The 23247-nt window shown below is 59.6% G+C and overlaps 7 protein-coding genes across 7 annotated transcripts; 3 read left to right on the top strand and 4 right to left on the bottom strand.

Annotated features, from left to right (window-relative positions):
• Window positions 1–179: 179 nt before the first annotated feature.
• On the bottom strand, window positions 180–1337 carry E0L32_000458 (uncharacterized protein; the record flags this gene model as incomplete). The annotated part of the gene is made up of 2 exons (XM_031139014.1): window positions 180–1126; window positions 1190–1337. The coding sequence occupies 2 exons, from the start codon at window positions 1335–1337 to the stop codon at window positions 180–182; spliced, it is 1095 nt and encodes a 364-aa protein (XP_030995775.1).
• Window positions 1338–1772: 435 nt separating this feature from the next.
• On the top strand, window positions 1773–5408 carry E0L32_000457 (uncharacterized protein; the record flags this gene model as incomplete). Its single annotated transcript, XM_031139002.1, has 10 exons — window positions 1773–1784; window positions 1892–1944; window positions 2080–2133; window positions 2291–2384; window positions 2449–2502; window positions 3038–3091; window positions 3159–3362; window positions 3429–4104; window positions 4166–4303; window positions 4384–5408. 10 exons carry the CDS (start codon window positions 1773–1775, stop codon window positions 5406–5408), a joined length of 2364 nt encoding a protein of 787 aa, XP_030995774.1.
• A 696-nt stretch (window positions 5409–6104) lies between these two features.
• Window positions 6105–6617, bottom strand: E0L32_000456 (uncharacterized protein; the record flags this gene model as incomplete). Its single annotated transcript, XM_031138991.1, has 1 exon — window positions 6105–6617. The coding sequence occupies one exon, from the start codon at window positions 6615–6617 to the stop codon at window positions 6105–6107; it is 513 nt and encodes a 170-aa protein (XP_030995773.1).
• Window positions 6618–11959: 5342 nt separating this feature from the next.
• E0L32_000455 (uncharacterized protein) lies at window positions 11960–13783 on the top strand (the record flags this gene model as incomplete). The annotated part of the gene is made up of 2 exons (XM_031138980.1): window positions 11960–12046; window positions 12158–13783. The coding sequence occupies 2 exons, from the start codon at window positions 11960–11962 to the stop codon at window positions 13781–13783; spliced, it is 1713 nt and encodes a 570-aa protein (XP_030995772.1).
• Window positions 13784–14250: 467 nt separating this feature from the next.
• E0L32_000454 (uncharacterized protein) lies at window positions 14251–16602 on the bottom strand (the record flags this gene model as incomplete). The annotated part of the gene is made up of 1 exon (XM_031138969.1): window positions 14251–16602. The coding sequence occupies one exon, from the start codon at window positions 16600–16602 to the stop codon at window positions 14251–14253; it is 2352 nt and encodes a 783-aa protein (XP_030995771.1).
• A 1004-nt stretch (window positions 16603–17606) lies between these two features.
• E0L32_000453 (uncharacterized protein) lies at window positions 17607–19004 on the top strand (the record flags this gene model as incomplete). The annotated part of the gene is made up of 2 exons (XM_031138958.1): window positions 17607–18144; window positions 18271–19004. 2 exons carry the CDS (start codon window positions 17607–17609, stop codon window positions 19002–19004), a joined length of 1272 nt encoding a protein of 423 aa, XP_030995770.1.
• A 703-nt stretch (window positions 19005–19707) lies between these two features.
• On the bottom strand, window positions 19708–22331 carry E0L32_000452 (uncharacterized protein; the record flags this gene model as incomplete). The annotated part of the gene is made up of 2 exons (XM_031138947.1): window positions 19708–19996; window positions 20056–22331. The coding sequence occupies 2 exons, from the start codon at window positions 22329–22331 to the stop codon at window positions 19708–19710; spliced, it is 2565 nt and encodes an 854-aa protein (XP_030995769.1).
• Between the last annotated feature and the right edge of the window lie 916 nt (window positions 22332–23247).

Here is a 23247-nt window from a genome sequence, read left to right as displayed (position 1 = left end):
ATGGCTCTTTGTAGGCTTTTGCAAAAGATTTGAGACTTTTGCAACTTGATACAGCATGCTCACGATCGCTCCGTGATGCATGGACTACCTCGCCTTCAGACTCCAATATCGATGCTTCCTTATTATGCGTAACCCATGCAAACAAGCTAGAGCTACCGAGCCACCCCACCTCCCGGGCTCTAATCCTCGTCGTCGTCGTCCATATCCCCAAAGAACTGAAACTGCTTCTTCTCGCCGGCGGCAGGGGGCTTGGGGGCCCCCGCGGCGCCCTCGGCGATGCTGTCCCGCCTCCAGGTCTCGATCTCCCTCTCGCGGGCCTCGTCGGCGGCCTTGCGCCTGCGCTCGTGCTCGTCGCGCATGCGGCGGGCCTCTTCCTCGCGGGCCAGCCGCTCGGCCTCCTGGCGCTCCTCCTCGGCGGCGCGCTCGGCCTCGCGGCGGCGGGCCTCCTCGCCCGGGTCGTAGTCGCGGGCGTCGACGCCGCGGTCCGAGAGGTCCTGGTTCGCGGCGAGGGCGCCGACGCGCACCTGCGTCTCGCTGGGCCAGGGGACGAAGAGGGCGCCCGCGTTGGGGTTGAGGTAGCCCGCCATGCCCTCGGGCAGGGCTGGGGCGGCGCTGGGCGGCCCGGAGGAGGGCTGGGCGTACAGGTCTGGCGGCTGGAGGTGGGTGGCGCCGCTGGGGCCGGTGGGCCCGGCGGTCGTCGCGGTGGGCGTCTGGACGCCGTTGGCGGCGGCGGCGGGCACGGGCGTTTGGGCCGCTGTCTCGGTGGTGGGGGGCGTGTGGGTGACGGAGGATGTCGAGGCGGGGGCCGTGTCCACGGTGGTGGTGTTGTTTGCCGCGTCCACGTCGACGCCGTTGGTGATGCCCGAGGCGGGCAGGGTGGTCTTGCTGATGCGGCGGGCGTAGCTGAGCAGCTCGCGGTACTGGACCTCGTTGCCCGCGGTCGCGTCGCTGCCGCTGCCGCCAGGTAGCTGGGTGGCGGCAGAGGAGGTGGAGCTCACGGGCGTGGAGGTGATGTCGCGACGGGTGGAGGCGAGTCCCGACACGGCGGCCCTGATGCGCGCGTCGGCGGCGGCGATCTCGGCGCGCATGGCCTGGATGCGGAGGTGGTTGTTCTGGTGGACCTGGACTGCTGTGTGTCAGCAGGGGTGAGAACGCACGGGGAAGGAAGGGGGAAGGGCTAAGCTCGTACGCTCTGCTAGGCCCTTACTGAGCTCGCGGTCGGCGACGGCGAGGTCGTTTGCCATGGCCATAGACGGATTGTACTTGGCGATCGAGTCGATGAGGGTCGTGAGGGCCCTTTCCACCCGCTCGAAGCGGGCGTCGATGGCCTGGTCCATGGCTGGAGGGGGATCGGTGTAGATATCCGGGGGTGACGATCGCGAGGAAGCTGGAGAGTGACCAGAAGGAGTGTGCCGGCTCTTTGCTGCTCGCGCAGCTCCTTGCAATCGGCTTGTGGGAGCTGGAGGCTGGAGCGAAAGAAAGGTCTGAGGGTGAGTTTGCTTGCCAATGCTTGTGATAGGAACTTGTCTTAGGTACCGTTCCTAAGTACCTATGTACCTAGATACCTCCTTGGTCGAGGCCCCACCCAAATCCGTCCAGGCCTGATCTGGAGGTTTTTTTTAGCCTCAGGCAGACAACCGACGAATTCCCGGCCGGCCTTGTCCGTGAGATTCTCGCGCAGCAGAGAAACCACGAGCACGTCGAGCTTCACCCAACCAACCCCAAGAGTCAATTGAGCCCGCATCTCGCACCAGCTCTCCGCGACCGACATCATGCCTTCTCCTGTATGCTTCCCGTCCACCCCAAGCGTGCCCTTTGGCTTGCTTTCCTCGAGAAGAAATGCTCTCGCCCATCTGCAAAATATGAACTGACCTGTTGACCCCGACTGCAGTCTCCCATCCTGCGGGCAGCGTTCCCCGAGTACAAGAGCCCTTACGGCCCCAAGTAAGCCAGACCGATTTCTCCACCGATCGATTCGAACGCATCGACCACGAAGAACCAATCGCTACGTATTCGTGGATGGTCGCGGATCGCGGGCCGACGGAGAAAGCAGCAGATGACTGACGATGCGACTCGCAGGTACCACTACCAGCCCAACTTCAAGGGCATCACTGCCAGCCAAGTCACTCGTTTGTAAGTCCACCTATCGATCATGGATTACCTGGGAAGAAGGGAATACGGATGGTCTTGGCTGCTCGGGCTGGAAGTCTGGTGGAATGCCAGGAGATCGCATGGCTGCACGATGGACACACTTATAGAAGAGCCGATATACTAATTTGTTGGACAATAGTGGCTTCAAGTCCGCTGCCTTCGGCGGAGTTGCTCTCTTCACCGTCATCTTCTACGCCTCTGGTCTGCCCAGGGTTCAAAGGGACCTTCTTCAGGTACGGCAGCAACGACAGACCAATACTCTCCCCTCCATCCACTCATAGCTAACATGACAATCAGAAAATCCCCTTCATCGGCAGCCACTTCGTCCATGAGATCCCTGCCTCGGACAACGTGAGTTCAAATCCCTTCCCTCGGGTCTGGCGTCGGCTGTTGATCTAACATTTCCCCTAGCCCTTCTAAAGCGTTCGCGAGCATGATGGTTGGGCAATGGTGAGCTCGGTTTGTTCGTTGATAGACCAAGGCAATTCGTAGCACAAGAGCGCACGGGCGTTGTATTGATGGCAGCTGTACAAACAAAAAGACATCCAATAGACCTTCACACAACATACATACACTGCGACTTCTTGAGTGAGACATTGTGCCCGGAAACTAACAGAGTGGTCCCCTTGTGCATTGTGGAAAGCGAGACTTCTGTTTGCCCGACTGGCCAGTGCCGGCTCCCAGCGCCAAAGCAATAATCCTTTCAGCAGCTCGTCTTCTTGAGTTTAATCACATCCCATCGTGGGTCAGATGAAATGGACATGCTCTCATTCGTTCTGCGCTTATGGATACATGACTTGGTCCGTGCGCAAGCATGAAATGAACACTGAACAAAAGCTCGATCTGAAGCAGCAAATGTTCAACGTGAACAACATCAAACAATCAGAAGGGCGTGAAGACAGTCTCTATCTTCAGCTTCGATGAGATCGTCTTCGCCAAGGTAAATTCAAACAGATCTTCGGCGCGGAGGAGCCTGGGGCAGCAACATGGAATCGGAGACCATCAAGCTGGATTTGGGCTCGACCCTTATTGTCGGCGCCCTGATCTCGGTCATCTTCACCATCAACTTCCATTCTGGCGCACAGTACGGCCCTTCGCCAAGGGCTCATTGGATTGCACTCGCTACGATAGCGGGCCTCTGCTTCCTGCTGTTCCTGGCTTCGAGGACGTGGCTCCGGCTCGTAACACACTTTGTCCCGGAGCCCTACCTTGTAAGCTCTTCCCCCCTGAACAAGGAGACAAGAATGCCCGAGGGCTCATCATCTGTCGCTTTTTAGGATGAGGTGTTCCATATACCGCAGGCGCAAAGGTACTGCGATGGGAAGTGGCACGAGTGGGACGACAAGATCACCACCCCGCCGGGCCTGTACGCCGTCACAGTCGCCTACCACAGGCTCACCCAGCAGGCCCAGTGCACCGTCTCCTCCCTGCGCGCCTTCAACGGCTGCGCCCTCTTCTTCGCGGCGGGCCTGGCGCTCTTCTCGCGGCAGCAGAGCGAGGGCCGCCTGCCGTGGCGGAGGGCCGAGCTGCCCCTGCCGCTGTCGCTCTACTCGCGCCTCACGGCCTTCAACGTCGCCCTCTTCCCCGTGCTCTTCTTCTTCTCGGAGCTGTACTACACCGACGTCCTCTCGACGACGGCGGTGCTGCTCTGCTACACGTGGTGCCAGTCCCGGACCGCGGGCCTCCTGTCCGGGCGGCGGAGGCCGTCCGTCTTTAGCGACCTCGTGGCCGTCGTCCTCGGCGTGGCTGCCCTGGCCATGAGGCAGACCAATGTCTTTTGGGTGGTCGTCTACATGGGCGGCATGGAGGCGGTGCATGTGGTCCGGAACCTCGAGCCGCAGCCGGTGGAGAAGCCAGAGCTCGAGACGCTCGTCGAGATGGTCAAGTTCTACGGTTGGAGGTACTCGGTCGGAGACGTCCACGATCCGCCTTTGAGCATCGCGTGGCCTCATGGTGAGTTGCTCTCCAGCGTGATAGCGAACCCAGATCATCGCCATTGACACGCGTGTTGCAGACTGGGCTCTGTCGCTCCTCAGCATCGGCATCGCGGCGGCATGCAACCCGAAGAAGGTCATGTGCCGGATCTGGCCGTACGTCTTGGTAGTGGCCCTGTTCGCCGCCTTCGTGGTCTGGAACGGCGGTGTCGTCCTCGGTATGTACAATCAAACCTCCTAAAGCGTGGGCTTCATAAGAGACATCCCCCCCGGATCTTCTGACGCTTTTCCACATCAGGCGACAAGTCAAACCACGTCGCCACCCTGCACCTCGCGCAGATGCTCTACATCTGGCCCCTGTTCGCCTTCTTCTCGGCCCCGCTCCTCCTCCCGGTCTTCTTCTCCGCCCTCCAGACGATCCGCACCGTGTTCTCACCGCCGCCCGGCGGCAGCGGCCCAGCAGCACGCCGCCGGGAGGAGGACAACCCCGAGAAGCAGCAGCAGCAGCAGCAGTCCGCCGCCCTCCGCCTCGCCACCTCCCTCTTCGCCGCCCACAAGCTCGGCTACAGCCTCGCCCTGCTGGCCGCCTGCGCGGGCGCCTTCCTCGGCGTCGTGCACTTCAACACCGTCGTGCACCCGTTCACCCTGGCCGACAACCGGCACTACATGTTCTACGTGTTCCGGCACACCGTCCTGCGGGGCCGCGCGGTCCGCCTCGCGCTCGTGGCGCCCTACGTCGCCTGCTGCGCCGCCTGCTGGCTCGTCCTGGCGGGCTCGCCGCCGCCGCCGGGCAGCATCGGCGCGCGCGGGCAGCAGCGGGAGGGGAGCACGCCGTTCGTCAACAGCCCCTTTCTCGAAGTGCCTCCGCTTCCTGCGGCGGCATCATCTAGTCCCACCACCACCACCACCGGTGCAGCCAAGAAGACCAACGACGAAACCACCGCTGCCGCGCCGGCAGCGACGGCCCCCGAGTTCGACACGTCCGACGTCGCGCTCAACCCGCCGCCGCAGACCTCGACGGCCCTGCTCTGGCTGCTCGCCGCGGCCCTGTCGCTCGTGACGGCGCCGCTGGTCGAGCCGCGCTACTTCATCCTGCCCTGGGTCTTCTGGCGCCTCCTCGTGCCGGCGTGGTCGGTGCCGGCGCCGGAGGGCGTGCTGCCCCGGGCGTGGCGGGGTCTCGACCCGCGGCCCGTCCTGGAGACGCTGTGGTTCCTGGCGATCAACGGCGCGACCATGTACGTCTTCCTGGCCAGGCCTTTCCTGTGGAAGAACCCGGACGGCAGCGTGATGGACGGGGGTCGGCTGCAGAGGTTCATGTGGTGAACCAAAAAAGAAGGAAAGGCAGTTGTAATAAGTATCGCTGTCTATGTCTTGAACGAGTTAGGGAATATGCGAGGTTGTTAGTCCAGGCTTTCCGTAGCCTGTTGTAAAATAGTCGTGGCCACCTCGAGTTCAGCCGCCAAAGAAGAAGTACAAGAGAAAATGAAAGCTTTTTGCACGTATATTGTTGGCGTGTGCTCAAAATTGGGTTTTCTAGAGAAACTCTTGTTCGTCTCTCCTCGGTATATGAGTGGGCGCAATCTCAGCCCTCTCAGCCTCATTTATCATAAATTTTCTCTCAACATGTCAGTCAAGCGGAATGCCCATGCAACCCCCCCAAAAAAAAGACAGACCCTTTGCCATAAACGCCAAATCCATGCCTAACAGATAACGCCGATCCCGTGGTTCCCGTGATGTCCATCCAGTCCAGCAGAGAAAGTCGAGAGGAGCTTTGTCCTGGACAGCCCATGCCAGGTGCTCTCATCATCCACGATTCTCTAGATATACCCCCCGCCATGAAAGCAAGTGCTTTTTTCCCCTGTTCGACCGTCCTCGAACCCAACATCATCGCTTGCGCTGATTTTTCTTCGCCCGCCCCAATTTTCCTCCCTTTGGACCCTAGTACATCATCATCCACAGATGACGCATCCCCCCCCCCGCCGTGAATACATACACACGTTCCAGTGTGTTTGTTCTCTCTTATAGGCTCAGGCGGTCGAGGCTGAGCCGGTCGCCGCTCTTGACGCGCCTGACGACGCCGAGCTTGAAGAACTTCTCCTCGCCGGCGGCCGTGCGCCCGCCGATGTACCACTTGTCGGCGCCCAGCACGTCGCGGAACCCCTCGCTGCTGCTGTCGCTGCCGCGCCGCCGGCCGCCGTGCGGTATCGGTATGCTCGACGAGGTGGTGGTGGTGGCACCGCCGCCGCCGCCGCCGGTGGTTGCGGTGCCGCCGCCGCCCGCCTGGTAGTGCGGCCGCGACTGGGACTGGGACTGGGACTGCAGCTGGCTTGCTATGCTGCCGGCGGGGCCTGCTGCTTGGTGGTGGTGCGGAGACGATGAGGAAGAGGGGCCGGCGCCGGCGGCGGAGGGAGACGAGGAAGAGGTGTGCTTGTTGGCGGCCTGCTGCTGCGGGGTGGCGGTGGAGAGGGAGGGCGACTGTTGCCGGAAGGCGGCGAAGAATGTGGACAGGAAGGCCGGTCGTTGGGATGGCATCGTCGACATGTGTGAGGGGGTTGGAGGGTTATTCCTCGAATCAAAAAGGGTGTTGAGGAGAATGGTAGATATCTAGAGCCTTGGATGTCTATCGCGGAGTGGCCGGCTTCGCTCGAGATCCTGCTCAAGAGTTGGCCCGGGGGGTGATGTTGAGGGCCGCACGGTAGGTAGCGATATAGCCCAGTCAGATGCTTTCTGATGGCAACCCCGCCGCTACTTGTGGGAGAGAGTAGAGAGTAGTTGTCGGGTGTCGTCGGCGAAAGCCCTTCGCTCGCTCGAATCACGATGAGTGGATACAGACAGGAAGGAGTCTGGAATCGCCTGCGGAGAGAAAGGAACCAGCGCCGTCGCAGTAGATCCGGGCGTTAGAAGCTGGTATCGTTAGAAGGAGGAGATAGAAAACAAGAAAAGATGAGGAGGGGGTTTGAAAGCCGGGTGGTGGTGGTCTAAAGAGCAAGTAGCGTGAATAAATCATGGACTGGAGCGGCGGCGTCGGCAACGGCGACGACAGAGTCAAGATGCGAAATCCTGACGTCGAAGGGGGGGGGGGGGGGCGCCATCGGGGCATCTGGGACCAGTCACGCCTCGGCCAATACCGGGAGACGGGGGAGCCAGTCAGTGGTGGCTGTTGCGGGCTGCGGGTCCTCCTCCACACCTCCAGCTCGCCCAGAAGTAACCTTAACCCAGCGCTGGAGGTGCGTGCAGGTGGTTCTGCCCTCTGTAATGGGCGGCCTGCGATAGGCTCGACAGCAGGCCTCGACGGGGGCCGGCTGTAAGGGGCAGGAGCCACCTGTAGGCCTGATGGACATAAAAAGGGCCAAAGTCTTAGCTTGATTGTCTCTCTCTCTACACATCAATCAAGCATCACTACCAGTCTCTCTTTTTCACGGCGCCGCAGGCCGTGCCCACTAACCGGCGGCCTTTTGCTGCTGACTTTTTAGGTACAATTAGGTAGTTAGCAGGCTGGATCCAGCGTCACATTTGATCGCACTCAGTGGGCTTTGCAGTCGTGTCTGTCCCAGTGGAGGAGCAGTGTACCCCGCGATTCGACATGTACTTGTAACTATCCCTACCTGGTATCCAGGGATGTTCACTCAGGTATTCATAGAGCTTCAATTGAGATATCTTGCCGGGTTCGCACCTCTCCATTGCCCACGCCTCCTCCCGGTGCCAAGCCTAAAATAGGTGCAAGTAGTCGAATAGCGCTGCTGCACCGACCTGACTCGGGCGTGTGGAGGAGGGGAACCTGGAAACCCTCCCATCAGTGCTAGGTGGTTATCCTTGGCCAACCTGACCCGACGCGAGACGCCACGCTAGGCGCTGTTGATCCTTACCCCAGGTTTGAGCCAGACTGCGACCCTTTCATGCAGCTTGGAGCTGAACATGATCTGATACCTTCTTCTGCAGCGCTCCCCAGCCCCCCAGACGGGTAACCCGCGAGATGTCGGGGCACTCTATGCCATGTGTCGAGGCTGTGTGCTAGGTACTGAATTGGGTATTGGGTCATGAGGCCATGGGCAGCAGAGAGCACAGAGGCACCTCGTCCTGGAGTCCCAGCAGGGCAGGCCTTTCCTCCAAATGCAACGATCAAAGCGATGCGGGCCACTACGGTATCGTCCCCGCCCTCCATCACCAACACACACTCCGGTCTAGCGCAGCCGTTCCATGCCGTTGACACCACCCCTTCACTCGGGCGCGGTGATGTGATGGGCTGGTGGGCGCCAGCTCGTTCCTTTAGAGATATCAGGCCACTCATCCACCCATCCGTCTGCATCTGGAACATTGTTGCTGACAAGGCAGCAACCAGACCAACCACCCAAACTAAGTCCCAATAGAGAAATGAAGGTTCATGCAGGCGAAATCCTTCTGGAAAGCATTTCCGGCACTCCGCCCTGCACAAACGCAAGAAGCGTGGTCAGCAGGATGCTGGGAGGACGTTTCCTTTCCCCCCCCCCCCCCCCCCCCATGGGCTCGTCGCTCTCCTCATTGCGACTTGACTGTTGCCATGCCCATATGCTCTACTGCAGCATGACATTGCCAAAGGTCATGGTTGGAGTGCCCTGGTGCCTGTATTATGTATTTTGTATGCCGGACCGGCTAAGAGAGAAAAGGCCATGCTGGAAAATCTGCTCCTCCCTAAGCGTCTTGGTTTGGATGATTACACTGGCCAAGTCCCTCGAGTGATTCCCATGGAACAAAAGGTTCGCTGCGAGTAGCCGGTTTCCCCTTGCCACGGTCGGCAGTAAAGGCTCAGATGACGAATACTAAGATCTAAAGTGTTCAACTCGCGGGGGTGTTTCCATTGGAAGAGCATTGGACTCGGGTTGTGAGAAGGGAACCTCAAGGCTGCGGGCGCACACCTCGGGCTGAAATCTGAAGACGGGCACTGCCTACATACGCAAGGCGTGGTCGGAATTGTTCAGGAGAGATTTTTGAAAATGGGAGGGCCAAAGGCTTTATAATAATGAATAACCGTACCCATAGCAATAGCAACTGGTGGCAATATGCCATAGTGGTTAGGGATTCGGACTGTAGAAACGGCGGCATTTCAGTGAGTATATCCTGGTGCAATTAGTCTTTTTTCGGGGATTCCCGATGATGCCACGGTTGCTATTTTTTTTATTTTTTTTGGCCCTTTTCGTCTTTTATTCCTTCTCTTTTGCTTGGACGAAGGTGAAGCCAGGGCCAGGAGGGAATGACACGTGGGTTCAAGTTGGTTCCTGAGGCCTGAGGCCTGAGGCTAGAGATGCAAGTCGGTGTTTATTCATTCTGTTTGGTCTGGTCAACAATATCTTGATCCTCGGGTCAATCTCTGTCAGGTACAAACCGAGTAACACTTTGTTTCCTGGACACGGTTGAAGAGACACAATGCACACGAACCCCCTGATTCTACACATGTCAGAAAGGAAAGGCGGCCAGTGGCTGAACCATGCAAGCCAGCTTTCCTATGGACATGGTCGTATCTGTTGATCATATGGCAAATCGCCATGTTTCAGCCTGCAACGTGATGTCGGTGCTAACGTAAAAAAGATCTTGGGCTTTGAGTTGAGTATGCTCAGGACTGTATCTCCGCCTCTCCTTCGTTCGGCCCTCGATTTGTGTCTCCCGGTCGGTATTTGAACAGGCTGCATGTCGGCTTGTCCGATACTTCAAGGAAAAGAAGAAGACACAAGGAAGAAGAGAGAAAAAAAAAACTCGCAACTCTTTCAGAATCTCAGCACTGCCATGTATATCTCGGAAGTTGCCAAACGTGCAAGTAGAGGGTGTTCGTCCAGAGAATAACAAACCAGCAGAATGAAGTCAAGTCTTACGGATAACTTCCAGAGAAGTTAGTTCGATTGTTGAATCGATTATCTTTTTTTGCATGTAGTCAAAGTCTCAGGCTCAACCATGCAGCCTCAACTTGCCCGGACGTCTTGATGACTAAGCATCGAGTCCAGTCAGCCCTGGAAGCCTAGGTAGGTACAAGTGATTCGAGGCAGCCATTGATCAGCCTGCAACCTAATTACTTGTACACCACTCAGGGCAGTTCATGACTACACTGCAAAAAGTCAACCGCCATTGCGGTGGCCTTATTCTGCTTGTATTATCTGCAATCCGATAGCAGTTGGCCCGAGCAGCCAGGTCATCGTGACAAGGTTCACATCTCCAGATCTGACGGCGGAGGTACCTAAATCAAGGTACCGACGACGCTAAATCGTCAAAAGCTTGTGGTTGACTCGATGAGATCGAGTAACAGAATTCCCGGTATCTGCGTATGCGGGGGGCGGAGATGCGTCCACTGATAAAACGGAAAACGAAAGGCCAATCATGCTTGCGCAAAGGCCCCGGGCGCCCACTTGAGCAGGCCGGGCCAGTTCCTTTTCGGACGAGGCCATGCCCATATGCCGGATCTATTACATACCTTAAATGCCTCTATCAAGTCCTTTAGAGAACCAGTGGGGCGGCCCTGGCCGTTAGACGACCTCGGCCGGGAATGTCTCGTGTCAAAAGTGCGTGGTGATGGGCTCGCCATTACGACGACGTCTGTGTATGTACGGAGTGTCTCCCCGATCACGGCGCGCATTGATTGATTGCTCCTCCTCGAGATAAGATAGCTGCCTCTAGGTGGCAGGCCTTGCAGGTTTCTCTTGCATCCAGCCAGCCAGCCAGCCAGCCCGCCGTCGGCGTCACCGATCCAGTGTTTGCTCTCTTCTCCAACCAGTGCGAGCGCGACCAGATCTGGGGTGAGGTAGTAAGTACTCAGCCAAGCCCTGTCTGCAGTGCACAAGTACAAGTACTGCGGGCAGTGTGCCATGGGCCACTCTCTCACCATCCATGCATGCTTCTTGTCCGTCCCTGGTAACTAGGTGTGGTGGATCGACGACGACGGACGGATCCCTGGATGGATCTTGGGTCGAGCGCGCGGGGGTTTACGAGTACCTACATACCTTGTACAAGTACTGGCCGGCGGGCCAACTGGGGTCAGAGATAAGGAAACCGAAAGACACTCGAGAAGCCTGCACACGCTGCATTGTCATTATCTTCTTTGGCTCAGGTCGAGATAGGTAGGTATCCAGCAGCTTGGCGCGAGGGCGCGATGTCCATCTCCTGTTCCGTATCTCCTGCCGAGGAACCGCAATTAAATGGTTCGTCTTGCGACAGCATGGAGAGGCGGACGAGCTGAGCTGGCAGCCTGGTCTGCACAATACTTAAATATCTGCTGGTCCCCTTGCATCGATGCATCTTCTATCGTACCTAGGCATACCTCGACGCGCTCAGCTCGACCGTCTGGGCCTTTGACTGGTCTGTTCCTTGAAGGGATTTGCACCTATTCACTCATCCCCATTTCGAATCCCATTACCCTTCCCCCTTCCCCCTTCCCCTCTTCTCTCGATCGCACCCCCATTCAGGCTCATATACACACACACATACACCAGAATTGATACCTCTGCACATCGTGTGCAACACTGTGAGCTCTCAACCGCCAAGCAGGAGCAGGTGGGCCATCCAGCGGAGGGCCTGACATCACAACCGGCCATCCAGTCTCCACACCATCATCTCCAGGTATCGCCAACTTACACCCGCATGCCCGCACGCAAGCAGTGTCGTCATTCGCATGCGCCGCCGTTGTTCTTTGAACGCAGAAATATAACGGCCCGAGGCCCTGTCAAACGTCCCAGGCACCGTGTTCCTACATACATACATCCCTACCTCTGCTTTTCTATTACTCGAGAGGAATTGCCAGACACGCGGCAAGGGGCTTCCCATCCCCAATCCAATCGGCTTCACCACTTTGTATAAGCCCGCCGCCGACCTCCCTCTCTCTCTTTTAAGTAAAGCATCTCCTGGTACCAGGCACGATGTCGGCACGGGGCGCAAGGCTGCGGCGCTTCGCCGACAAGCTCACGACCGAGTCGGAGCCGGGCCTCACAAACGCCCAATTGATGGTGAGCTACCAGCAGCCCCCCTTCCAACAAAGAAAAGAAAAAAAGACAGAAATAGGAAGAAAACGAGGAGCCGTCATATAACTAACAATTCCCGCCCTCTTTCTTCTCCAGTTGACGAACCACGACCTCAAGCCGGTCGAGCCCGCCCGCCGCCAGTGGGGGCCCTGGAACTTTGTCGGCTTCTGGATCGCCGACTCGTTCAACATCAACACCTGGATGATCTCGGGCGCCATGATCGTCGACGGCCTGTCCTGGTGGCAGTCCTGGCTCTGCGTCTGGATCGGCTACGCCATCGCCGCCTGCTTCGTCGTCGCCACGGGCCGCCTCGGCGCCGTCTACCACGTCGGCTTCCCCGTCGCCGGGAGGGCCTCCTTCGGCATCTGGGGCAGCCTGTGGCCCGTCTTCAACCGCGCCGTCATGGCCTGCATCTGGTACGGCGTCCAGAGCTACATCGGCGGCCACTGCGTCTACATCATGATCCGCTCCGTCTGGAAGAGCTGGGACCGCGACACCGTCCCCAACACCTTCTCCGCCGCCTCGGGCACCACCACCGCCGACTACGCCTCCTTCTTCATCTTCTGGCTCTGCTCCCTGCCCGCCATCTGGTTCCCCGTCCACAAGATCCGCCACCTGTTCACCGTCAAGTCCTACTTCGTGCCCACCGCCGGCGTCGCCTTCTTCATCTGGGCCATCGTCCGCGCCGGCGGCGTCGGCCCCATCGTCCACCAGGGCTCCAAGGCGCAGGGATCCGCGCTCGCCTGGGCGTTTGTCAAAGGAGTGATGTCATCGATTGGGAACTTCGCCGCTCTCATTTTGAACAATGCAGACTTCAGCCGCTTCGCGCAGAAGCCCCGCGACGCCCTGTGGCCGCAGCTCGCGGCCCTGCCCCTCGGCTTCGCCGTGACCTCCTTCATCGGCATCATCGTCTCCTCCTCGTCGACCGTCATCTACGGCGGCGAGCCCATCTGGGACCCGCTCGCGCTGCTCGAGCGCTTCGTCGACGACGGCGGCTCGGCCCAGCGCTTCGGCGTCTTCGTCATCGCCGCCGCCTTCGCCCTCGCCCAGCTCGGCACCAACATCGCCGCCAACACCGTCTCCGCCGGCACCGACCTGACCGCCCTGCTGCCGCGCTACCTCAACATCCGCCGCGGGGGCTACATCTGCGCCGCCGTCGGCCTCGCCATGTGCCCCTACACCCTCCTCACCAGCAGCAACCAGTTCACGACCTACCTGTCCGCCTACTCCGTCTTCCTCTCCTCCATCGCGGGGCCCATGGTCGCGGACTACTACCTCGTGCGCAGGGGCTACCTCGAAGTGCAAGAGCTGTACGACGCGCGCCGCGGGGGGCCCTACTTCTTCACCTACGGCTTCCACTGGCGCGCCTACGCGGCCTACGTGGCCGGCATCCTGATCAACGTCGTCGGCTTCGCGGGCGCCGTCGGCGCGGCCGACATCCCCGCCGGGGCGACCTACATCTACAACTGCAACTACTTTGCGGGCTTCCTCGTCAGCGCGCTCGTCTACTGGGCGCTGTGCCGCGCGTCGCCGGTCCCGGCCTGCGCGGACCGCTGGATGGAGGTCGGCGACGAGATCGACGACGTGCACGTCGCGTACGGCGCCGGCGGTTCGCCCGTCGAGGGGCACGGCGCGGGCAGGGCGTACAGCAACGGGTCGGACGAGGCGGCGCTGGCGGAGGGCGGGTATGTGGCCAAGGGGGCGCCTGAGAAGGCGGTTTGACCAGGAGGGGGGAGGGAGGTGGTGACGTGTAGGATCTATCTCTTTCAACTAGGCTTTTTTCTTTTCATCTGATGTTATTTCGGATTGCAGGGATGAAAGGTTTATTTCATCGGATCTTGAGCACATTATGAGTCATGACGGGATGGGATGGAAAGTCTTGTCACCGACGACTTTTCATCCAGGTCAGGACGGGACGAGGAAGACTATACACACGGAAGAGTCAGGTGATGGAGATACCCAGAGCAGTCTTGGAATACAAAATGCTCGCAGAAGCAGGAGAAGACATATATTTGCCAAACATTTCTTTGTATGTGTGTGTGTGTGTGAATGTGGCCAAAAACACCGCCCGGGTATCATCAAATGAGAGAAGAAAAACCAGCTTCAGACTCCAGGAAGACGTATCCATCTAGAAAAGAAAAGCAAAATGACACGCAGGCTGAACCAAGACTCCTCGAAACACAGCCCATTCACACCAGCACCACGGGCCCCATCCGTTCCCGAAACTCATCCGTCATCATCTCCCCATACATGGCCCCGTGCAAGTAGCAGTCTCCGACAAAGTTGTACCTCTTCTGCTTCTTCTCCGTCTTCTGCTGCTGCCCTTCATCACCATCCTTTGCCTCCTCCTCCCCCTCAGCCTCCTCCTCCACCACAGGCCGCAGCACAAACAACACCTTGCCACCCTGCAGGATCCACGCCTCGTCCCCGGGCCTCGCGATCCCGGGGCCCAACCCGACGTACCCCCTGGCCGTGGTGAAGAGGCCCCGGCCGGCCCTGTTGCTGAGGTACTCCTCGTGGTACCTGTTCTTGAGGCGCTGGTTCGACAGCGGCGCCGGCCCGCGCCGCAGCGCGTCCACCTCGGCCAGCGTGGGCAGGAAGCGCGCCCCCGCGTGCGAGTCCTGCAGGGCGAGCAGCCTGGCGAGTAAAGGGTCCCCCCGGCGGCGCCTGCCTGTCCCGGCCGCCGTGGCCGTGGTCGTGGCGGCCTGGAAGCGCTGCAGGCCGTCGGCGACCGACAGCGCCAGCCACTCGCGGCCGATGGTCAGGAAGGCGTCCGTGTCGGCCTCGAGGAAGGCCGCGTCGGCGATGATGGTGCGCAGGACGGCCTCGGCCTGCGGCTCGCGGGCGCTGCTGCCCGCGTACGTGTCCCACCGGGCGCAGAGGTTGAGCACGCGCTCGAGGAAGCTGGACTGGCTGTAGCAGATCAATGGCTCGGCGATGGTGTCGACCATGGCCCCGTGGAGGATGAGGGCGTCGCCGTCGACGACGGGCCGCGGGGGGTCGCGGGTCGACTTTGTGAGCGAGGCGTCGAAGAGGGCGCCCGAGATGCCCGAGGGGTTGCGGCGGCTGCGGAACTTGGAGTTGTAGGTCTGGAAGTGGTTGATGCCCGGCGACACGGAGTAGTCCTGCACCCAGGTCGGGAGATTGGGGTAGCGGCGGCGCTTCATGGAGCCCGACACGCGGGACAGGTGGCTCAGGAGAGGCAGGCGCGTGAGGAAGAGCACACTGGCGCGCTTGTACGCCTCCTCGACGGTGATCTCGTAGTCGGGCACGATGAGGTTCTCCATGCCCTCGGGGAGGAACTTGGCAAAGAGCCCGACGTAGCCAAAGATGTGGTCGCGATCGTCGCCGAAGCTCATCCCCCGCGAGACGGCGAGCATGTTGTGCACGCGCGAGAGCCAGATCTCCTCGGGCGTGGTAGGCGCAAAGGTGATCTCGTCGTAGGCGACGGCCTTGCCGATGTTCTCGACCGACTCGGTCAGGACGTTGCGGGCGCGCTGGGAGCGGCGCACGCGCTTGTGGGTGCGCCAGATGGTGCCGGGCCCGCGGCCGTGGACCTTGTTGGCGCGGTTGTCGAGGATGAGGCGCCACTTGCACTCGCTGGAGATGGCGATGAACCACTGGAGGTCGCGCCAGCTGTAGGTCTGCGAGCCGCAGAGCATGACGACGTCGTCCTCGGCCTTGAGCGTGGTCTCCTGGATGACCCAGCCGCGGGTGAACCAGGCCAGGTCAGCGATGAAGTCGGTCCACGCGAGCCAGGTCCGCTGCCAGCGCTCGCACATCCGCTCGCCGATGATCCCTTTGGAATCTGGCGGGGTGCACTCGGGATCGATGGACTCGAGGTATTCGGTGCCGTGCGCCGTCTCGACCTCGACGATACGAGGGATGAATTCTTGAAAGACCCAGCTCACGTCGGCGTGGGGTTCTTCCTTGCCCAGCCACACGAGCACCTTTTGGGCGGCCGTGTAGATGTCGCCCATCATGGCGACCTGCTTGGCGCGGTGCACCTGGTCGTTCTGGTCGATGCAGATGGCATCGGCCCAAAAGTAGCGGCCGGTCCATTCCGGCGTCTTGCAGACATGTACGAGGAAATTGCGCAAGTTCTCGCCCACCCATATGTAGGGCTGCTTCCTCCGAGTCACCTTGGCCCAGAGAGGTCTTACCAGGCTGTCTCGCTTCCTAGCCTTGTCCACAGCCGGGGCGCGGACAACAAGAGGGCTGAATTGCTCGGCAGGAGGATGGGCGGACTCGGAGTGGGAACTCAGGCGAGGGGGCCCCCAAGTGTAGGACACGGCGTAGAAGGGCGGGGCAGCTCCCAGCTCGACGGGTGTGAGCGACACGGTGAGGCCATCGGTCCTGGTCTCGTCTCGATGGACCCGGAGCAGGCGGATCATGCGGGCGCCCGGGAGAGCATCATACTCGTAGGTTCCACGTGGGACCTTTGTGGGGATCTTGTTGACAGAGGCATTGTCTAGGTTGCTGGTGGTGGAGGAGAAGCTGAGCAACGACATCAACGAGCTGGCAGTCTTGAGCGAGCCCATCGTTGGTAGTGGTCAGCCCTGCTCGTCAGGATCGGAGCAGACCGACTCAAGGTGTCGTACAGCACGGCGGTTGATGGAAATCCAAAACCAATTGATGCTCGCTGTGACCCGGGACGGGAAACATTGCGCTATGTATATCGGAGGCACAAGCCTCTGACCTCGCTGCAGGAGTGGCGGAATGGCAGCAGGGGTCTGTCAATCAGCTGGAAAAGCAGAGGCAGCCTTGCTGAGTGCTGGAGTGCTGGAGTGATCATGTCGTCAATCTGCCGGGCAGCTCAATCAAGCCGGCCATCGGGGCTGTGCATTGGCTCGCCAGAGCACATTGAGACGCCATGCAGCACTAGCTCTGGTGGCCGTCCGTCTTGCGCACTCCATGCCATGTCCAGAGTGCTCTTTCTCGACCCGGTCCGATCCGTGACGCATCAGAGGATTGTCATCAGAGTGTGCCTTGAGCATGCCTTGCCTGACCATGGTTGTCAACTCGACCAGCACAACTGGGCCTGGTAGTTCCTCGTATCGCGTGAGCCCTCCCTGGTGAACTGATGCGTCTGTCTGTCTGTCTCTCACACACACTCCCTCTCTCTCTCTTGTTCAAGCCCTCAATGCATGGCAATGCAGCCTTTAAAACAGAGGGTGGCAATGCCATCAAAAAGAATGCTTGCTGGGGAGGGATTGACATCGACTGTGAAAAAGAACCATTGGATGAATCCATGCTTGTCAATTGCTCTCGGCAGCCCCAATTTTACCCGCTGGACTGATGCCCTGAACCCAGAATTACAGCAGGCAGACTTATCGCGATAAGATCATGGTGGGGGACGAGAACCAAAAATTATTGTCACAGTCACAGTCACAGCTCGACCATTTGACTTCACTACGAGGGAAGGACATCTATCCTCCAATATTCAGGATCTCTTGCGCCCGGCCTCTCCTCTCCCACCTCTGGCATCCATCCTCCATCCTTCTCAACCAGTGACAAGGCAGCCAAGCGACTACCCTCGCCCACAATGGCCGACCCGCAACCCCAACCGCCGCAGGACGACCCGGACCCCATCGTCGCCTCCTACTCCGTCTTCCTCAAGCCCGACCTGCCCCAGAACCAGCGCCTGCTCGTCCTCCAGCACCCCAACGTCCAGGACGGCGGCTCCCGCACCCCGCCGCCGCCGACCGAGCTGCGCATCAAGCCCAGGACGGGAATGGTCGAGCTCGACCTGCCCATCGACCTCTCCGCCGCCTACGACAAGGACAAGGGCCAGCGCTGGGGCGGCGTGCTCGCCCGCTCCGTGCAGGCCAAGGCCGGCGGCAGCCTCGGGCTGGCCGGCGGCTTCGGCATCGGCGCGCCGCCGCAGAGGGCGGGCGGCGGGCGAGGTGGAGCAGGAGGAGGAGGAGGAAGTCGGCTCGCCGCCCTCGGCGACGAGGACCTCGCCGTGGACTGGAACGAGGCCGTGAGGACGGACCGCGTGCTGCGGACGCAGACCCTCGGCGGTATGGCCACGGGGCCCGAGCAGCGCGAGGCGAGGTACATGGTCGGCGTGTTCCAAGGCAGTACGTCTTTTTTCTTCTCTGCCTGCCTCTTCCCCCCTCCCGTCCATGCTCCTTCCCTCCCACCCATACATATAAACCCAGCCAGTGCAAATGACTAACTAACCCTTGTTTCTTCCCACAAAACAGACACCCTCCACCTCACCCCAGCCACCGCATCAGTCCACCTGCGCCCGCAGCTCCACCACATCGACGCCACCGCCGAGGCGGAGCGCACCAAGCCCCGCGAAGGCGGGGCCCCGGGCAGCGGCGCGGCAGGGGCCGGCGGGCCCGGAGGAGGAGGAGGAGGAGCAGGAGCAGGAGGCAAGGAAGCCCCCGCCCGCGCCATCCACATGACCATCAAGTCGGCCGGCGGCGACGGCGACGAGGTCACGACCGAGACCATGGCCGACCGCCTGCGCGCCGTGCAGACCGAGGGCTGGCGGCGCATGACCTACCACGGCGAGGACACCGACGCCGCCTGGGCCATGTACGACGAGACGCTCGTCCTGCGCGACCACACCAGCACCAGCGGCGACAACACGGCCCAGCCGGAGCAGGAAGACAACAACAACAGCAGCAGCAATAGCAAGGACAAGGGCAAAGGCAAGGAGCCCGCCGCCAGCACAGACGTGCCCGGCCCCTCGGCCGAGGGCCTGTCCCGCCGGTTCGGCGGCCTCAGGACGGACTGGGGCGAGGAGGAGACGCTGCGGGCCATCAGTGGACTGCGCAAGGATAAGGACGGCGTCGTCGTCAAGGTGGAGCCGCCGGCGGAGAGCAAGGCGGATGCCAAAGCAGCAGAGACGAAGAAGGGCAAGGGAGGGCGGGCCGCGGGCAGGAAGACCGCCAGGGGCAAAGCGTCTACGGCTATGGAGATTGATTGAGGGTATCTTTTGATGGAGTTGGAGAAAAGAGGGTGGATATGGATATGCACCCACCCGTGAGCACACGGTGTGCTCATTCAAGCATTAGCATTGCAAGGCGTTTCTTGGAGGGATCGGCCCATCCGTGGTTGCTCTGTAATTATATCGTAACCGTTAGGTTCCATCACCGCATGGTATAGACAGGGGTTTTGATGCTTTGTATGATCCAATCAATGACACAACAAGTAGCTCGGAAGGTGTTATGAAGACAGTGTTTGTCAAAGCAAGGCGGATAATGTATTTTTTTGCTAATGCAGGTTCATCGACCAAAGACTACTAACAAGACATCCACTTCGATCTGTACACAAATGCTCGCTACGGTGAGCCCCCCAAGATGACTGTCCAGATATAATACCATCTCATCGCTCAACAACGCCTCTCGCTTGCAAGGCATCAGCATGGGCACCTCAGCTTGTAACAACTAGCAGAAGTGTTTTGCTAGCAACGGCCGTCACACGCGGCCAAACAGGAGGGGGATTGGCTTCTTCCCAGACAAAACAAGTAACAAAACGACTCTAGGGGGAAACTCGCCACGGGGCACACCTACAGCTCTTCTCCAGGTCAAAAGACCATAGCTGTAAGCGTTTCCCACTTTCCGCGGCGCCCAAATACCATCGACCTGCCCGCTCAGATGGCTGCAATGTTCTCATCCGACATCGTACAATTACTGCAACAGCTCAACATCCAGACCGATGGAGCGCATAAACAGGTTGACATTCTGCAGGCGTGCAGCTGACATGTCCAGCGGGAGGGTCTTGGCGAGCGCGACGGTATCCATGACACGATCCTTGACCGCCAACACAAGTCGCTGTTGTTGCTCTTGGTTGGCGTTCATGCCGAAAGCTGCCAGCAGCTGCCAGACGTAGACATCCTCGCCCGAGTTGACCGAGCCAGGGAAGATGTGCGGCAGCGTCGGCTCGATGGTGTTGAAGAAGTTGGTATAGGTGTTTTCCCTGGGAATTCAGAGTTAGTAACTTTATGAGACGACCTCATGGGTCGGGAGTGTGCTTACCATGTCTGCCAGGCCTGAGGGTTGCCACCTCCGGCTTGCTTGATGATCTCGGCGCGGCTCAGGATCATGGTCAGCATCGAGGCACCAATCCGAGTCTTGGCGATCAGGTCGACATTGAGCCCGGAAATCAATCCCAGAACGCCAGTCACAATATCAAGGTCGAGGTCGTTCATGAACGTGAACAGAGTGCTCATGACAGCCAGCTGGAACAGCTCAATGTTCTCGCGCATAGCAGCATTCAGTCTCATCTCGCCGCTGTCGACCTGTGCCCCACGAACAATGTCGAGCTGGTCGAGGTGGACGACGATCATGGTGAGAATGGTGGTCCTCTGCTCGTGGGTGGTGTGCCTGAACACACGGGGGATGGCCTTCTTGCCCTTGGGAAAAGAGAGAAAGGCGATGAAGGGGTGGACAGGAGTCGCGCCAATGGGTTCGTGGACCTTGAGATCGCGCCACAGGTTGGCGTTCAGCTGCTGTGCCGTGTCCCTCCATTCGACATGCGCTTGCATAAGGTCGAGATCAGTCTCGTTGTTGAGGGGCGGGGGCATCTTGCGATCGTGATCCTCCATCTTCATGAGCGTGTTGTACACCTGCTCGATGTCCCGCAGGACGCTCTTCCGGTCGACACCATGTGGAACGCCGTTCTTGTTGCCAGTAGCCGGACGGGCCGCGTCGCCAGAGCTCTCCGTGCGCTTGATGTTGAGCAGGGGCTTTGGCGTCTTGGCGTTGCTAAACGAGATCTTGCCCAAGCTTCCTTCGATGACCAGCTGCTTGTTCTTGGGCTTGTTCTTGGCTGCCTCGACAGCGCGCTGGACCTGCTGCTCCATTCGCTGCATGTGGTTCTCCGGGCCTCGGTTGTGACGCCTCATGCCTGCCTGGCGGCTTCCAGTCTGGTACAGATAGGTCTGGGCGAAGTTGTTCAGAGGCTGACCAGGGTGCTGCCGCTGGCTGCCACGGATCTGGGCATGGACCTGGTAGTAGAAGTCCTCATTCAGAGACTCGTCGGTACCATGGTCGTTGGGGTTGCCGGTCGCGGACACCAACTGCTGGAGCTGAATTCGTGTTATGAAATTCTTGTCCTGCGGGGTCATGACGCCGTTGTCCTTGGAGAGGAGGAAGATCTTGTGGTTACGCTTGGCGCGCTTCGCTTCCTGCTGAAGATACGCAGCCTTTTCTTCCTCGGAGAGATTGGCCAGCTGCGAAGGGTGGGTAATGATCTGCTGGCGAGACAACGAGCTCTGATGCTTGTGAGAAGGCTGAGTAGGGTGTCCGCCAGCCCCTAGACGGGCAGCATCTCCAGATAACCTATTCGGGTTCTGCAAGATCTGCGTTGGCTGAATGGGAGCATGCTGTTGCTGGTGCTGGTGCTCATGCTGGTGCGGCTGCGGCTGCTGGTGCTGGAGCTGCTGCGGCTGCTGGTGCTGCTGCGGCTGCTGGTGCTGCTGTAGGTGGTGCGGTTGAGCAGGAGCGGGACTGGGGATGTGCTGACCCGAGGTTGGGGTGTGCTTTGACTGAGGCCGTTGGAGGATAGTGACAGGTTGGCCGTGACCTTGGTTCTGCAGCTGGTGCTCTATCTGCTGTTGGAACTGGGGAGGGGCCTGTTCAGGAGGACCATAGCCGTACTGGGCTGGGTGCGCACCGGGGTGCTGCTGCTGAGGCTGAACAGGAGGAGCGGCAGCCGGCTTCTTTGATCCTGCGCGCATGGCGGCCTCGACCTCCTCCAGGCTCATCATCTTTCGGCTTGAGGAAGCCGAGGGTGCGTGAGAGGGGGCCGGTGCCGGAGCAGCGGCCTTCTTGGGCGCAACACCCCACAGGGCAGCATCGACCTGCAGCTCAGGCTCAGGCTCCTTGTACTTCTCGTATCCCGTGCGAGCAGGGCGTGCGCTCTGCTGCGAGCCGTAGTAGTAGGAGTGCGAAGCCTGGGGCTGCTCATACTGCTGAGGGGCGCGCTGGGGGGCGGGTTGGTGCCGGTTGTAACGGAGATGCTCCTCCTCGATGGCGTCAGCGACTTTGGCAGTCTGTCCAAAGAAGTCGAAGTCCTTGCCCACGGCGGCAGAGGTCGAAGCTCCAGGGCCAGCATCTCCGCCAAAAGTGTCGTCGTTGAACGCATCGTCGGTCTCGTCTAGCTGGTCGCCAAGCCCATCGTAGGTATCCTCGAAGTCGAGTCCTTCGTCGTCGTCGGCGTTTCGGTTTGCAAAGCTGGCGAAAGGGTCGTGGGCCTGGGAGAAGCCAGGGGCGCCCTTATTGTGGCTTGTGTCGAAGCCGAAGAAAGCCATGATGATCCGGGTCCAGTTCGGTGGCGAGGCGTGTTGAATTAGAGTTACTGGGCATCCGAGTTAGCGTGGTTCGAGTCTGAATGGTTTGTAGCGTCGAAGGAAAAGGTGAGTGCGACTTGAATGAGGGAAGATGACATCGATGAAATCGGAGGGAGGAGGTGGGGCAAGGGAATCAGCGACCCTCACAATATCGCAAACCATTCTCTCGCAGCAGCGCGCAGTGTCCTGGACGCAGAGAAAGCAGGTTGGCAGACTCACAATTATACTGATATTGATATATTGTGCACTTGGGTCCGCCTGTGTATCATGGTTGAGAGACAGGGTCGGAGACAAGCAGGTGGTTGGATCCCGAAAGCTTCCAGCAGGCAGAGCGGGCGTCGGAAACAAAAGTCGGGGGCCGTCTGGAGGGAAAGGGTCGGAGAAAACGCAGATGCAGGGTAAAGAAGGACAAGCGATGGAAGGACAAAGTCAGGCACTTTTGTCACTGCTGTGCGGAAACCAAAATGCTTATCCTGGCGATCGCCTTGCAAGCCAAGCGTGCGTGTCTTGAGGGGAGGACGAGTGTCAGGTCAAGTCGATGTCGAAATTCGGCGAGTGAGCCACACAATTGCTTGGGATGTGGGGGGGGTCTCGAAGCTGTGACAAGCCAATCAGAGGGCCGTGCACGAATCATCGTCTTGGTCCTGAGGACTGTGGCAGTCACGTTACTTGCTACCTGCGAGGAAGTATCCACCCAGTGTCCTTTCTCTGAGGTTATCGATAAGAAGACAACCCTCATGACATCTGGAGTCTGGTGCCTGTGCTCATGAAACAAGCGAATAATAGTTGATGTGCGCAGGTTTGGCAATGTGTCCATTCTTCAAAGACCTAAGGTCTTTAGCTTCTCCTTATTATTATTCTTATTTAACTTGTTGAA

This window comes from Thyridium curvatum, assembly GCF_004353045.1.
Source record: "Thyridium curvatum strain D216 chromosome Unknown NODE_2_length_892811_cov_85.036431, whole genome shotgun sequence".
NCBI lineage: Eukaryota > Fungi > Ascomycota > Sordariomycetes > Thyridiales > Thyridiaceae > Thyridium > Thyridium curvatum.
The sequence above is the reverse complement of the archived record's forward strand: the minus strand, read 5'-3'. Positions and strand labels throughout refer to the sequence as shown.